The sequence below is a fragment of the Saimiri boliviensis genome, chromosome 14, assembly GCF_048565385.1.
Source record: "Saimiri boliviensis isolate mSaiBol1 chromosome 14, mSaiBol1.pri, whole genome shotgun sequence".
Classification (NCBI taxonomy): domain Eukaryota; kingdom Metazoa; phylum Chordata; class Mammalia; order Primates; family Cebidae; genus Saimiri; species Saimiri boliviensis.
In genome coordinates, this window is record NC_133462.1 from 38,146,174 (window position 1) to 38,159,888 (window position 13,715).

The window sequence follows — 13,715 nt, forward strand, 5'->3', positions numbered from 1 at the left end:
TCCAGAATCTGACCATGTACCTCCACCCCCCACCCAATCAAGAATATTCTGTGGCTCCCCAGTACCCCCAGGAGAGACCAGCTTCACTTCTCCCTTACAGTTGCTCATATAGACTCTTCTGCTTGTGCCCCGCCTGTAGCCCTGGAACTCACTGGCAAACACAGTCCACTTTAAAGACTTCAATCCCAGGCTGGACACGGTGGCTCATTCCTGTAATCACAGCAGTTTGGGAGGTCAAGGCGGGAAGGTCGCTTGAGCTCAGGAGTTCAAGACCAGAGACAAAACCCTGTCTCTACCAAAAATACAAAAAATTATAGTCCCAGCTACTCAGGAGGCTGAGGTGGGAAGATCGCTTGAGCCCAGGAGGTAGAGGTGGCAGTAAGCCATGGTCACACCACTGCACCCCATCCAGCCTGGACAACACAGTGAGACCCCATCTCAAAAAAAAAATAACTTCAATTACCAGCTTTGTTTGCTCTGGAGGGTTTTGCTCCGAATCTGGATTTCTTTCTTTGCCTTCGTCCCTTGTTCATTTCACAGAGAAACAACTCAGCCCCAGTCTCTGCCTCCAGGAGCTCCTGGCCTGAGAATGGGAAGCTTCCAGGAAGAGAGACATCTTAATTGCCCATGAGTTCACCAAATGAGGGAGCTCCAAATTGCCATCACTCCTATCTGTCAGTCTCCACCTTTGCAAAGATGTATTGAATAGAGACAGAGTAAGCCTGAGAAAGCCAGAGTGTTTAAGGCACTAGACAAATTCAGTCGGGCTCAAAGGAGAGAGCAACCCAGGCAGGCTTTCTGGAAGAGGAGTTTTTTGGAAAGCACATGCCTCAGTCTCCTCCACGGGGCCTAAAGAAAGTGTCGTCTGGGTCAGACAAGGTGGCTCATGCCTGAAATCCCACCACTTTGGGAGGCTGAGATGGGAAGATCATTTGAGGCCAGAAGTTCAAAACCAGCCTGGGCAACATAGCAAGACCCCATCAATACAAAAAAATTTAAATATTAGCACCAGGCAGGGTAGCATGCACCTGTGGTCCCAGGAGGCTGAGGTGAGAGGATCTCTTGAGCTCAGGAGGTCAGGGCTGCAGTGAGTTATGATTGTGCCACTGCACTCCAGCCTGGGTGACAGAGGTAGACTCTGACTAAAAAGAAAAAAAAGAAAAAGAAAAGAAAAACAGTACACAGAGGACAGAGAAGGCCAAAGCAGAGACAGCAGGGAGGCAGGGCCAGGAGTGGAGGGTGGAGCTGAGGAAGGTCACACACAGGCACAGAGGGCAGGGGTCACAGCACGTGGTGGCCTGGAGGAGCTCAAAGGGACTGGCTGGGATGTGTGACCACAAAAGAGGAGAGGTGAGAGACGGGAAGGAAGGAGGCCACCTGGCAGCAGTGGGTCAAATGCCACAGAGAAGTCAGGGGCTGGCGCGGGTCTGGGGAGGGGATGGAGGATGGGAAAGGAAGAGGCTCCGAGGCTGGCGGGAAGTGAGAAACGGGATCCGACCATTCTCCACCAAGCCGCCCCATCTCCCTGCTCTGCTCCCGCAGCCGGCAGATCACTAAGCACCCTGTGCCTTCCCCGCCAAGCCTGGCATCCTTCATCGGGGATAAGGAGCGTTAGGTGGAGTGATGGATGAACAGAGACCAGAGGAGAGGGCTGAGGGGCTAGGTGTGGTGGCTCAGGCCTATAATCTCACCACTTTGGGAGACTGAGGCAGATGAATTGATTGAGCCCAGGAGTTCAAGACCAGTTGTGGCAACACAGCAAGACCCCATCTCCACAAAATACAAAAGTTATCCAGGCCGGGCGCGGTGGCTCAAGCCTGTAATCCCAGCACTTTGGGAGGCCGAGGCGGGTGGATCACGAGGTCAAGAGATCGAGACCATCCTGGTCAACATGGTGAAACCCCGTCTCTACTAAAAATACAAAAAATTAGCTGGGCATGGTGGTGCGTGCCTGTAATCCCAGCTACTCAGGAGGCGGAGGCAGGAGAATTGCCTGAACCCAGGAGGCGGAGGTTGCGGTGAGCCGAGATCGCACCATTGCACTCCAGCCTGGGTAACAAGAGCGAAATTCCGTCTCAAAAAAAAAAAAAAAAAAAAGAAGAAGAAGAAGTTATCCAGGCATGGTGGCACAGGTCTGTAGTCCCAGCTATTCGGGAGGCTGCGGTGTGGCGGGAGGATTGCTTGAGCCCAGGAGGTCGAGGCTACACGGAGCTGTGATTGCACTACTAAACTCCAGCCTGGGCGACAGAGCAAGACCCTGTCTTAAAATTTTATTATTTATTTTATGGTTTAGTTTGTTTGTTTTGAGACAGAGTCTCATTCTGTCATCCAGGCTGGAGTGTAGTAGCAAAATATCAGCTCACTGAAACCTCTGCATCCTGGGTTCAGGTGATTCTCCTGCCTCAGCCTTCCTAGCAGCTGTGATTACAGGCACCCACCACCACGCCTGGCTAACTTTTGTATTTTTAGTAGAGAGACAGGGTTTCACCATGTTAGCCAGGCTAACAGGTCAGACTTAGAGAGGTCTAAGTCCTGACCTAAAGTGACCCACCCACCTTGGCCTCCCAAAGTGCTGGGATTATAGGCGTGAGCCACCACACCCAGACTTTTTTTCTTTTTTTTTTTTGAGACACTCTGTTCTTAGGCTGAAGTGCAGTGATGTGATCACGGCTCACTGCAGCCTCGACCTCCTGGGCTCAAATGACCCTCCCACCTCAGCCTCCAGAGTAGTTAGATCCACAGATGTGTGCTACCACTCTTGTCTAATTTTTCTATTTTTCGTAGAGATGGGGTGAGGGGGTTCTTCTTATGTTGCCCAGGATGGTCTTGAACTCCTGAGCTCAGGCAATCTTCCTGCCTCAGCCTCCCAAAGCGCTGGGATTACAGGTGTGAGCCATTGCATCTGGCCCCAATGATCTTTTCCAGAATGTCCTATAGATGGATTCAGACAGTATGTACCCTTTTCAGATTGGCTTCTTTTACTTAGTGATATGTATTTAAGTTTCCTCCATGTCTTTTCATGGCTTGAGAACTTGTTTGTTTGTTTGAGAGTTTCACTCTTGTCTTCGAGGCTGGAGTGCAATGGCACAATCTCAGCTCTCTGCAACCTCCGCCTCCTGAGTTCAAGCAATTCTCTTGTCTCAGCTTCCTGGGTAAGTGGGATTACAGGTGCCTGCCTCTATGCCTGGCTAATTTTTGATATTTTTAGTATTAACAGGGTTTCACCATGTTGGCCAGGCTGGGCTCAAACTCCTGACTTCGGGTGATCTGTCTGCCTCAGCCTCCCAAAGTGCTGGGATTACAGGTGTGAGCATGTAATTATAGGCATGAGACAACGAGTTCAGCCTTTTCTTTATCTTTTTTTTTTTTTTTTTTTTCCGAGACAGAGTCTTGCTCTGTCACCAGGCTGGAGGGCAGTGGTGCAATCTCAGCTTACTGCAACTTCCGCCTCCCAGGTTCAACCAATTCTCCTGCCTCAGCCTCCCAAGTAGCTGGGATTACAGGCATGCGCCACCACACCCAGATAATTTTTGTATTTTCAGTAGAGACAGGGTTTCACCATGTTAGCCAGGATGGTCTCAGTCTCTTGACCTCGTGATCCCCTCCTTGGCCTCCCAAAGAGCTGGGATTACAGGCGTGAGTCACCACGCCCAGCCTTTTTTTTTTCTTTTATTAGAGGTCGGGCCTTGCTATGTTGCCCAGGTTGATATCAAACTCCTGGCCTCAAGCAGTCCTTCTGCCCCAACCTACCAAAGTGCTGGGATTACAGGTCTGAGCCATTGCACCTGGTGTAAAAACAAAAATTTAATGAAATAAATAAATAAATAAAGAGGCCAGGTGAGGTGGCTCATGCCTGTAATCCCAGCATTTTGGGAGGTGGAGGTGGTGGATCACTCGAGGTGAGGAGTTCCAGACCAGCCAGGCCAACGTAGTGAAGCCCAGTCTCTACCAAAAATATAAAATATTAGCCAGGCGTGGTGGCAGGTGCCTGTAATCCCAGCTACTTGGGAGGCTGAGGCAGGAGAATTGCTTGAACCTGGGGGGTGGAGGTTGCAGTGAGCCGAGATCACACCACAGCGCTCCAGCCTGAGCGACAGAGCAAGACTCCATCTCAAAGTAAATAAATTAAACAAGATGAAAATAAAAAGAGAGGGCTGAGGGCTGGATCTGAGCCGTGCATCTTCTGTCCCGGGACAGGGGGCGTGGCTTGAACCCTGCCAGCCTTTCCCTGAGGTGGGGAAGGTGGAATGGAGGTGGGGTGGGGGACGTGGGACAGAACCCAGAAGCTGCTGGCCTTGGTGAGCCAGACCCGGAGCTCACCCCGAACCCCCCTCCCCTTCCAGGGCAGCAAGGAGCGCTTCCACTGGCAGAGCCACAATGTGAAGCAGAGCGGCGTGGACGACATGGTGCTCCTGCCCCAGATCACCGAAGACGCCATCGCTGGCAACCTCCGGAAGCGCTTCATGGACGACTACATCTTCGTACCCTGGGCCTGGGGGAGGGGTGGGCAGGCAGGGAAGGAGTGGATGGCTGGGCCCTGGGCTGGGCCCTGGACGGAGTAGAGGGTGGAGAGGCAGAGGGAGGGAGGGCCCGGAGCGCACTGGGCAATGAGACAGAGGACAGACTGAGTGACAGCGGGGCTCTGGTTGGGGGCAGCTGTGGCTGCCACTGCTCCCTCCGTCCTGGGGAAGCTCAGCCCCAGCGGGGTTTCTCCCCTTCCAAATCCAACCTTGTTTTTTCTCCTTTTCTTTTTTTTTTTTTTTTTCCCCTGAGATGGAGTCTTGCTCAGTCACCCAGGCTGGAGTTCAGTGGCACGATCTCGGCACACTGCAACTGCCGCCTCCCAAGTTTAAGTGATTCTCCTGCCTCAGCCTCCCTAGTAGCTGGGCTTACAGGCATGAGCCACCACACTCAGCTAATTTTGTTTTTGTTTTTGGGGTTGTTTTGTTTTGTTTTGTTTTTTGAGACAGAGTTTGGCTCTTGTTGCCCAGACTGGAGTGCAGTGGTGCAATCGCAGCTCACTGTAACCTCCACCTCCCAGGTTCAAGCTACTCTCCTGTTTAGCCTCCCAAGAAGCTGGGATTACAGGCATGTGCCACCACGCCTAATTTTGTTTTTGTTTTTGTTTTTTGGGGGGTTGTTTTGTTTTGTTTTTTGAAACGGAGTTTGGCTCTTGTTGCCCAACTGGAGTGCAATGGTGCAATCACAGCTCACTACAACCTCTGCCTCCCAGGTTCAAGCCATCTTCCTGCCTCAGCCTCTCAAGTAGCCAGGATTACAAGCGTGTGCCACCATGCCTGGCAAATGTTTATTTTGTGTTTGTTTTTTGCTTTTTTTGTTTTGTTTTGTTTTGCTTTTTTGAGACGGAGTTTGGCTCTTGTTGCCCAGGCTGGAGTGCAACGGCGCGATCTCAACTCACTGCAACCTCCGCCTCCCAGGTTCAAGCGATTCCTCTGCCTTAGCCTCTCAAGTAGCCAGGATTATAGGCATGCATCACCATGCCTGGCTAATTGTTTGTATTTTTAGTAGAAAAAGGATTTCACCATGTTGGCCAGGCTGGTCTCAATCTCCTGACCTCAAGTGATCCACCTGCCTTGACCTCCCAAAGTGCTGAGATAACAGGTGTGAGCCACCGAGCCCGGCCAGCCCTTTTTCCAAGAGACTCAAGGTGCATCCGATATCTCCATCTCTTCCACCTCCAAGCAATGGAGCTCTGGGAATCCCTGGGTGGGGGCAGGATGAGGGGGACAGGAAGGACAAAACCTACCAAGATTCAGCAGGACCCTTAACCATCCCTCAGACCTACATCGGCTCTGTGCTCATCTCCGTAAACCCCTTCAAGCAGATGCCTTACTTCACAGATCGCGAGATCGACCTCTACCAGGGCGCGGTGAGGCCAGGGCTGGGTGGGAGGCACAGCCCCAAGACTCCCGGCCCCGAGCCCTGGGCTGAGACATGATCTCCCCTGCCAGGCCCAGTACGAGAATCCTCCGCACATCTACGCCCTCACGGATAACATGTACCGGAACATGCTCATCGACTGTGAGAACCAGTGTGTCATTATTAGGTATGGATGGGGCTGGGGGGCCACAGACCCTGCTGCCCGGGCCCCCACTGAAACATCATCACTGCCCCGGGAGGTTATCCTGAAACTCCCCATTTGAACAGAGCCCTGCTGTCCCTCATTGCCCTCACCCTGTTTTATTTTCCTTATCACCATCTGACTCACGATGTATTTTATTTGTTCATTCTGCTATTGTCAGTCTGTCTCCTCTAAATGTCACCTCAGGCCAGGAGTGTTGGCTCATGCTTGTAATCCCAGCACTTTGGGAGGTCAAGGCGAGAGGATTTCTTAAGGTCAGAAGTTCAAGGCCAGCCTGGGCAACATAGCAAAACCCTGTCTCTATCACACCTATAATCCCAGCACTTTGGGAGGCCGAGGTGGGTGGATCACGAAGTCAAGAGATTGAGACCATCCTGGCCAACATGGTGAAACCCTGTCTCTACTAAAACTAGAAAAATTAGCTGGGTGTGGTGGCACATGACTGTAATCCCAGATACTCAGGGGGCTGAGGCAGGAGAATTGCTTAAACCCAGGAGGCAGAGGGAGCAGTAAGCCGAGATTACAGCACTGCCCTCCAGCCTGGTGACAGAGCGAGACTCCGTCTCAAAAAAATAATTAGCCAGGCCAGGCACGGTGGTGCACACCTGTAGTCCCCAGCTACTTGGGGAGGCTGAGGAGGGAGGATTGCTTGAGCCCAGGAGTCCCAGGCAGCAATAGGTTCTATGATCACCACTGTACTGCAGCCTGGGCAACACAGTGAGACCCCAACTCAGTCAGTCAATCTATGCCAGGTCTATGAGAGCAGAAGGATGTGTGTGTGTGTGTGTGTGTGTGTGTGTGTGTGTGTGTGTGTCAGTCTTACTCTGTCACCCAGGCTGGAGTGCAGTGGCACAATCTTGGCATCTAAGCTCACTGCAACCTCCGCTTCCCAGGTTCAAGCAATTATCCTGCCTCAGCCTCCCGAGTGGCTAGAATTACAGGTGCCCACCACCATATCCCGATAATTTGTGTGTTTTAGTAGAAATGGGGTTTCACCATGTTGGCCAAGCTGGTCTCAAACTCCTGACCTCAAGTGATCCATCCTCCTCGGCCTCCCAAAATGCTGGGATTACAGGCATGAGCCACCACAACCAGCTGAGAGCAGAGATTTTATTTGTCTTGTTCACTATAATATTCCCAGTACCTGGAATACTGGCAGGCATGTAGTAGGTGCTCAGTGAATGAATGGTCAGTCACTAAAAAGGACTCTTCACCACAACCACATCCACTGATCATTTATTCCTCCTTTCATCCCCAGTGGAGAGAGTGGAGCTGGGAAGACAGTGGCAGCCAAATATATCATGGGGTACATCTCCAAGGTGTCTGGAGGAGGCGAGAAGGTCCAGGTGAGGCGAGGAAAACAGAAGGATGAGCTGGGCCACCCTCACCTACACAGTAGTGCAGCCCCGCCCACCTGCACTCCTGCCCCAGTCTGACCTCTTCCCACCCCACCTGCCTCTGCCCCCAGCACGTCAAAGATATCATCCTGCAGTCCAACCCGCTGCTCGAGGCCTTCGGCAACGCCAAGACCGTGCGCAACAACAATTCCAGCCGCTTTGTGAGTCTTCACAGCCCTGCTTGGAGCATCTGCTCCCTCCAGGCTGACCTTTATACACACACACCCACACATACACACACCTGCATTGCCAGGACGACAGCCCAGTGGAAACCCAGCAGGAAATACCTACTCCTGAATAGGAGACTCACTTCCTGCTCATGGTCTGTTTCAAAAGAGAGTCTCCCATTGGCAGAACTGTGGAGGCCATGACACTCCTGTGTAACATTCTTAAATGCTCCCCTGGCTGCAGCCATGCTACGTTGTTCCTGTTCACATTTCACATCGAATTTATTCCTTCTTTCTTTTTCTTTTCCTTTTTTTTTTTTTCTTTTTTTTGAGACAGAGTCTCACTCTGTTGCCCAAGCTGGAGTGCAGTGGCACAATCTTGGCCACTGCACTCCAGCCTGGGCAACAGAGTAAGCCACCACACCCAGCCTCATTCCTTCTTTCAACAATAGTTCTGGGACTCGTTCTTTGTGCAGGTGCTGTGCTAGGCCCAGTGGAAGACAGTGTAGGTAAACAGATCTGGATGTAGGGTCTGATTCTGTCATTGTGAGCTGTGTAACCTGGGCAAGAAAAATCTTCATAACTTCCTGAGTTTCCTCTGTTTGCTCATCTGTAAAATGAGGATGATGTTAATATTCATCTCATAAGCTTCAATATTATGCCTGCACATGGAAATGGTTTAATAAATTCCATATACTCGGGCCAAGTGTGGGGGCTCACGCCTGTAATCCCAGCACTTAGGGAGGCCAAGGCAGGCAGATCACCTGAGGTCAGGAGTTCAAGACCAGCCTGGCCAAAACAGTGAAACCCCATCTCTACTAAAAATACAAAAAAATTAGCTGGGCATGGTGGCACGTGCCTGTAATCCCAGCTACTCAGGAGGCTGAGGCAGGAGAATTGCCTGAACTCAGGAGGCGGAGGTTGCGGTGAGCCGAGATCGCGCCATTGCACTCCAGCCTGGGTAACAAGAGCGGAAACTCCGCCTCAAAAAAAAAAAAAAAAAAAAAAAAAATTAGCCCAGCATGGTGGCACATGCCTGTAATCCCAGCTACTTGGGAGGCTGAGACAGGAGAATTGCTTGAAACTGGGAGGCAAAGGTTGCAGTGAACTGAGATTGTGCCACTGCACTCCAGACTGGGCAATAGAGCAAGATCCATCTCAAAAAATAATGATAAAATAAAATAAACCCCTACTGTTATACAGAGCATCAACATCATCCAAAAAAGTCCCCTGATGTCCTTTTCTAGTCAATCTCTACTTCCACCCTACCCTAGATCCAACCACTCTCCTGAATTTATTTCAGTATTACTTAGTTTCACCATTCTAGAACTTCATACAAATGGAATTACATAGTATGTGTTTTCAAATACTGATACAAAGCCAGACACAGCAGCTTATGTCTATAAATCCCAACACTTTGGGAGGCCGAGGTGGGTTGATCACTTGAGGCCTGGAGCTCAAGACCAGCCTGGGCAACATGGTGAAACCCCGTCTTTACTGAAAATACAAAAATTAGCCAGGTGTGATGGGAGGCTCCAGCTACTGGGAGGCTGTGCCTGGGAGGCTCCAGCTACTGGGAGGCTGTGGCAGGAGAATCGCTTGAACCTGGGGAGCAGAGGTTGCAGTGAGCCAAGATCATGCCACTGCACTCTAGCCTGAACAATAGAATAAGACTCTGCCTCAAAAACAAGATAAAATAAAATACCGATACACACTGAAGCATGTATGAACATACACAGAAGCATGTATGAACTCCAAAGACATATTACACTACTTCATATAATTTTTTTTTTTTTTTTTTGAGACGGAGTTTCGCTCTTGTTACCCAGGCTGGAGTGCAATGGCGCGATCTCGGCTCACCGCAACCTCCGCCTCCTGGGTTCAGGCAATTCTCCTGCCTCAGCCTCCTGAGTAGCTGGGATTACAGGCACGCGCCACCATGCCCAGCTAGTTTTTTGTATTTTTAGTAGAGACGGGATTTCACCATGTTGACCAGGATGGTCTCGATCTCTTGACCTGGTGATCCACCCGCCTCGGCCTCCCAAAGTGCTGGGATTACAGGCTTGAGCCACCGCGCCCGACCATAATTTTTTTTTTATAGATGAAGTTTGGCTCTTGTTACCCAGGCTGGAGTTCAATGGCACGATCTCGGCTCACCGCAACCTCTGCCTCCCAGGTTCAAGCAATTCTTCCGCCTCAGCCTCCCAAGTAGCTGGGATTACAGGCATGTGCCACCACACCCAGCTAATTTTGTATTTTTAGTAGAGATGGAGTTTTTCCATGTTGGTCAGGCTGGTCTCAAACTCCCACCTCAGGTAATCCGCCCTCCTCAGCCTCCCAAAGTGCTGGGATTACAGGCGTGAACTACCACGCCTGGCCCATATAATTTTTTTTTTTTTTTTTGAGACGGAGTTTTGCCCTTGTTACCCAGGCTAGAGTGCAATGGCGCGATCTCGGCTCACTGCAACCTCAGCCTCCTGGGTTCAGGCAATTCTCCTGCCTCAGCCTCCTGAGTAGCTGGGATTACAGGCACGCACCACCATGCCCAGCTAATTTTTTATATTTTTAGTAGAGACGGGGTTTCACCATGTTGACCAGGTTGGTCTTGATCTCTCGACCTCGTGATCCACCTGCCTCGGCCTCCCAAAGTGCTGGGATTACAGGCTTGAGCCACCGCGCCCAGCCCCATATAATTTTTTAAAAACAATTTTTTGGAGATGGGGTTTCACTACGTTGCCCAGGCTGGTCTGAATTCCTGGCCCAAGTGATCCTCCCACCTCAGCTTCCCAGATAGCTAGGACTACAGGTGGGAACCACTGCATCAGGTCATTTTATATAATTTTCTTTTAGATGGAATCTCGCTTGTTGCCAGGCTGGAGTGCAATGGCACAGTCTCAGCTCACCACAGCCTCCACCTCCAGGTTCAAGCAATTCTCCTGCCTCAGCCTCCCGAGTAGCTGGGACTACAGGTGTGCACCACCATGCCCAGCTAATTTTTTGTATTTTTAGTAGAGACGGGGTTTCACTATGTTGGCTAGGATGGTCTCGATCTCTTGACCTTGTGATCCACCCACCTCAGCCTCCCAAAGTGCTGGGATTACAGGCGTGAGCCACCGCGCCCGGCCCATTTTATATAATTTTATTGTACAGTGGAATAAGTATGTGTTACATATCACCGGTGTTTCATCGTGTAGCATGATGGTATCGCTTGTGTTGTTGTTGAAAGGTGACAGAGAGGAGAAGCAGGGAATTTCTTTGCCCTCCAACCTCTGGCCAGAGCAAAATCCAGATGGTGTCAGAGACCAATAAAGAGAGACCTGTAAGGCCCTTGTGATGGCATCAGGGAGGACATAAGGGAGATACCCACTGTCACTGGGACCAGGAGCATCCCATGGAGACGTGGAGGCCTCTGTGTCGTGGTGGAGGGACTACGGGTCAGGTCAATACAACACAATGCCTCCACGTGCCAGGCACAGGGCTGGGTATGCTGAGTGAGGGCTTGGAGCTTCACAGAGGGAGGAAAGGGCACTCCTGGCCATGGACACAGCCTGAGCCAAAGTTAGAAACAGTTGGTGAAAAAGGCAAGCAGACTCAGTGAGTTGGCTCATTCCTGTAATCCTAGCCCTTCGGGAGGCTGAGGTGGGCGGATCACTTGAAGCCAGGAGTTCGAGAACAGCCTGGCCAAATAGCGAAACCTGGTCTCTACTAAAAATACAAAACTTATCTAGGTGTGGTGGCAGGCACCTGTAATCCCAGCTACTCAGGGGGCCGAGGTGGGAGAATCCCTGACCCCAGGAGATTGAGGCTGCAGTGAGCCATGATCAAGCCACTGCACTCCAGCCTGGGCAACAGACTGAGACCCTGTCTCAAAATAAAAAATAAAAGTAAATAAAATAAAATATAAAATGTATGGCCAGACACAGTGGCTCATGCCTGTAATCCCAGCATTTAGGGAGGCTGAGGTGGGCGGGTCACTTGAGGTCTGGAGTTCAAGATCAGCCTGGCCAACATGGCAAAACCCCATCTGTACTAAAAATACAAAAATTAGCTGGGCATGGTGGCAGGCACCTATAATCCCAACTACTCAGGAGGCCGATGCAGGAGAATCACTTGTACCCCAGAGGTGGAGGGTGCAGTGAGCCAAGGTTGCGCCACTGCACTTAAGCCTGGGCAACAGAATGAGACTCTGTCTCAAAAAAAAAAGAAGGGAAGAGAGACAAGGCTCATAAGATGCATCCCCGAATCCCAGCACTTTGGGAGACCGATGGAGGTGGATCACCTGAGGTCAGGAGTTTGAGACCAGCTTGACCAACATGGAGAAACTCTGACTCTACTGAAAATACAAAATTAGCCAGGCATGGTGGTGTACGCCTGTAATCCCAGCTACTCAGGAGACTGAGGCAGGAGAATCGCTTGAACCTGGGAGGTGGAGGTTGTGGTGAACTAAGATTACGCCATTGTACTCCAGCCTGAGCAACAAGAGCGAGACTCCATCTCAAAAAAAAGACCCATCCCCAATCCCTCCCCTCCCTGCACTCCAGGACGCTGAGTTGCTGACCTGCTTCTCTTGGATTCAGGGCAAGTACTTTGAGATCCAGTTCAGCCGAGGTGGGGAGCCAGATGGGGGCAAGATCTCCAACTTCTTACTGGAGAAGTCCCGCGTGGTCATGCAGAATGAAAACGAGAGGAACTTCCACATCTACTACCAGGTGCAGGGGAGGGGCAGGGGCAGAGGGAACCCGGTGGGGTAGACAATGGGAAGGCCTCACCTGGGAGCACAGGGCAGGGCAGATGTGGGGATCATGGGCTGAGCCAGGCAAGCACCAGATGCATGAGCATTGCACGCCCTCCAGCTGCTGGAAGGAGCCTCACAGGAGCAACGGCAGAACCTAGGACTCATGACACCCGACTACTATTACTACCTCAACCAATCGGACACCTACCAGGTGGACGGCACCGACGACAGAAGTGACTTTGGTGAGACTCTGGTGAGCACCCACCTCCACCCCAGCCCCCAGACAGACAGACCTCACCCCGGGAACCCCCCTGAGTTACAAATTAGGAAACCAAAGCCCAGTCTGGGTGCAGTTGCTGATGCCTGTAATCCCAGCACTTAGGGAGGAGTTCAAGACTGGCCTGGCCAACATGGTGAAACCATGTCTCTACTTAAAATACAAAAATAAGCCAGGGAGGCAGGGGGAGGGGCTCATGACTGTAATCCCAGCTATTGGGGAGGCTGAGGCACAAGAATTGCTTGAAACCAGGAGGCAGAGGTTGCGGTGAGCCAAGATCACACCACTGTACTCCAGCCTGGGCAGCAGAGTGAGACTGGACGTCAAAAAAAAATTTAGGAAAACAAAGCCCAGGTCAGGCATGGTGGCTCACGCCTGTAATCCTAGCTACTCAGGAGGCTGAGGCAGGAGAATTGCTTGAACCTGGGATGAGGAGGTTGCAGTGAGCCTGGATCACACCACTGCACTCCACCCTGGGCAACAGAGGGAGACTCTGTCTGAAAAATAAAAAAATATAAGGCTGGGCGAGGTGGTTCATGCCTGTAATCCCAGCACTTTGGGAGGCCAAGGTGGGTGACTAACCTGGCCAAAATAGTGAAAACATCTCTACTAAAAATACAAAACTTAGCTGGGCATGGTGGCAGGCACCTATAATCCCAGCTACTAAGAGGCTGAGGCAGAGAATTGCTTGGACCCGGGAGGTGGAGGTTGCAGTGAGCTGAGGTTGTGCCCTGCACTCCAGCCTGGTGACAGAGTGAGACTCTGTCTCAAAAAAATACATAAATAAAAATAAAATAAATAAAAAATATAAAAAACAAAGCCCAGAGAGGTATAGGCACTTACCCAAGGTCACACAGCAAGTGGTTGAAAGGGGTAGGACAAGAGGCTGGGCGCGGTGGCTCAAGCCTGTAATCCCAGCACTTTGGGAGGCCAAGGCGGGTGGATCACGAGGTCAAGAGATTGAGACCATCCTGGCCAACATGGTGAAACACCGTCTCTACTAAAAATACAAAAAATTAGCTGGGCATGGTGGCGT

At 51.1% G+C, this 13,715-nt stretch overlaps 1 protein-coding gene across 3 annotated transcripts in view; it reads left to right on the forward strand.

Annotated features, from left to right (window-relative positions):
* The window catches only part of MYO1F (myosin IF), a 55,382-nt gene that overhangs the window by 12,352 nt on the left and 29,315 nt on the right, over window positions 1–13,715 (forward strand). For 2 of the 3 annotated variants that reach the window (XM_039466987.2, XM_074384681.1), the window contains exons 2-8: window positions 4,344–4,481; window positions 5,801–5,890; window positions 5,973–6,067; window positions 7,362–7,449; window positions 7,572–7,661; window positions 12,245–12,376; window positions 12,521–12,655. In XM_039466987.2, coding sequence (XP_039322921.1) covers window positions 4,344–4,481; window positions 5,801–5,890; window positions 5,973–6,067; window positions 7,362–7,449; window positions 7,572–7,661; window positions 12,245–12,376; window positions 12,521–12,655 — 768 coding nt within the window. Of the gene's footprint in view, window positions 1–4,343; window positions 4,482–4,505; window positions 5,669–5,800; window positions 5,891–5,972; window positions 6,068–7,361; window positions 7,450–7,571; window positions 7,662–12,244; window positions 12,377–12,520; window positions 12,656–13,715 lie in introns of those variants that run through there. The other variant, XM_074384682.1, reaches the window with a different exon arrangement.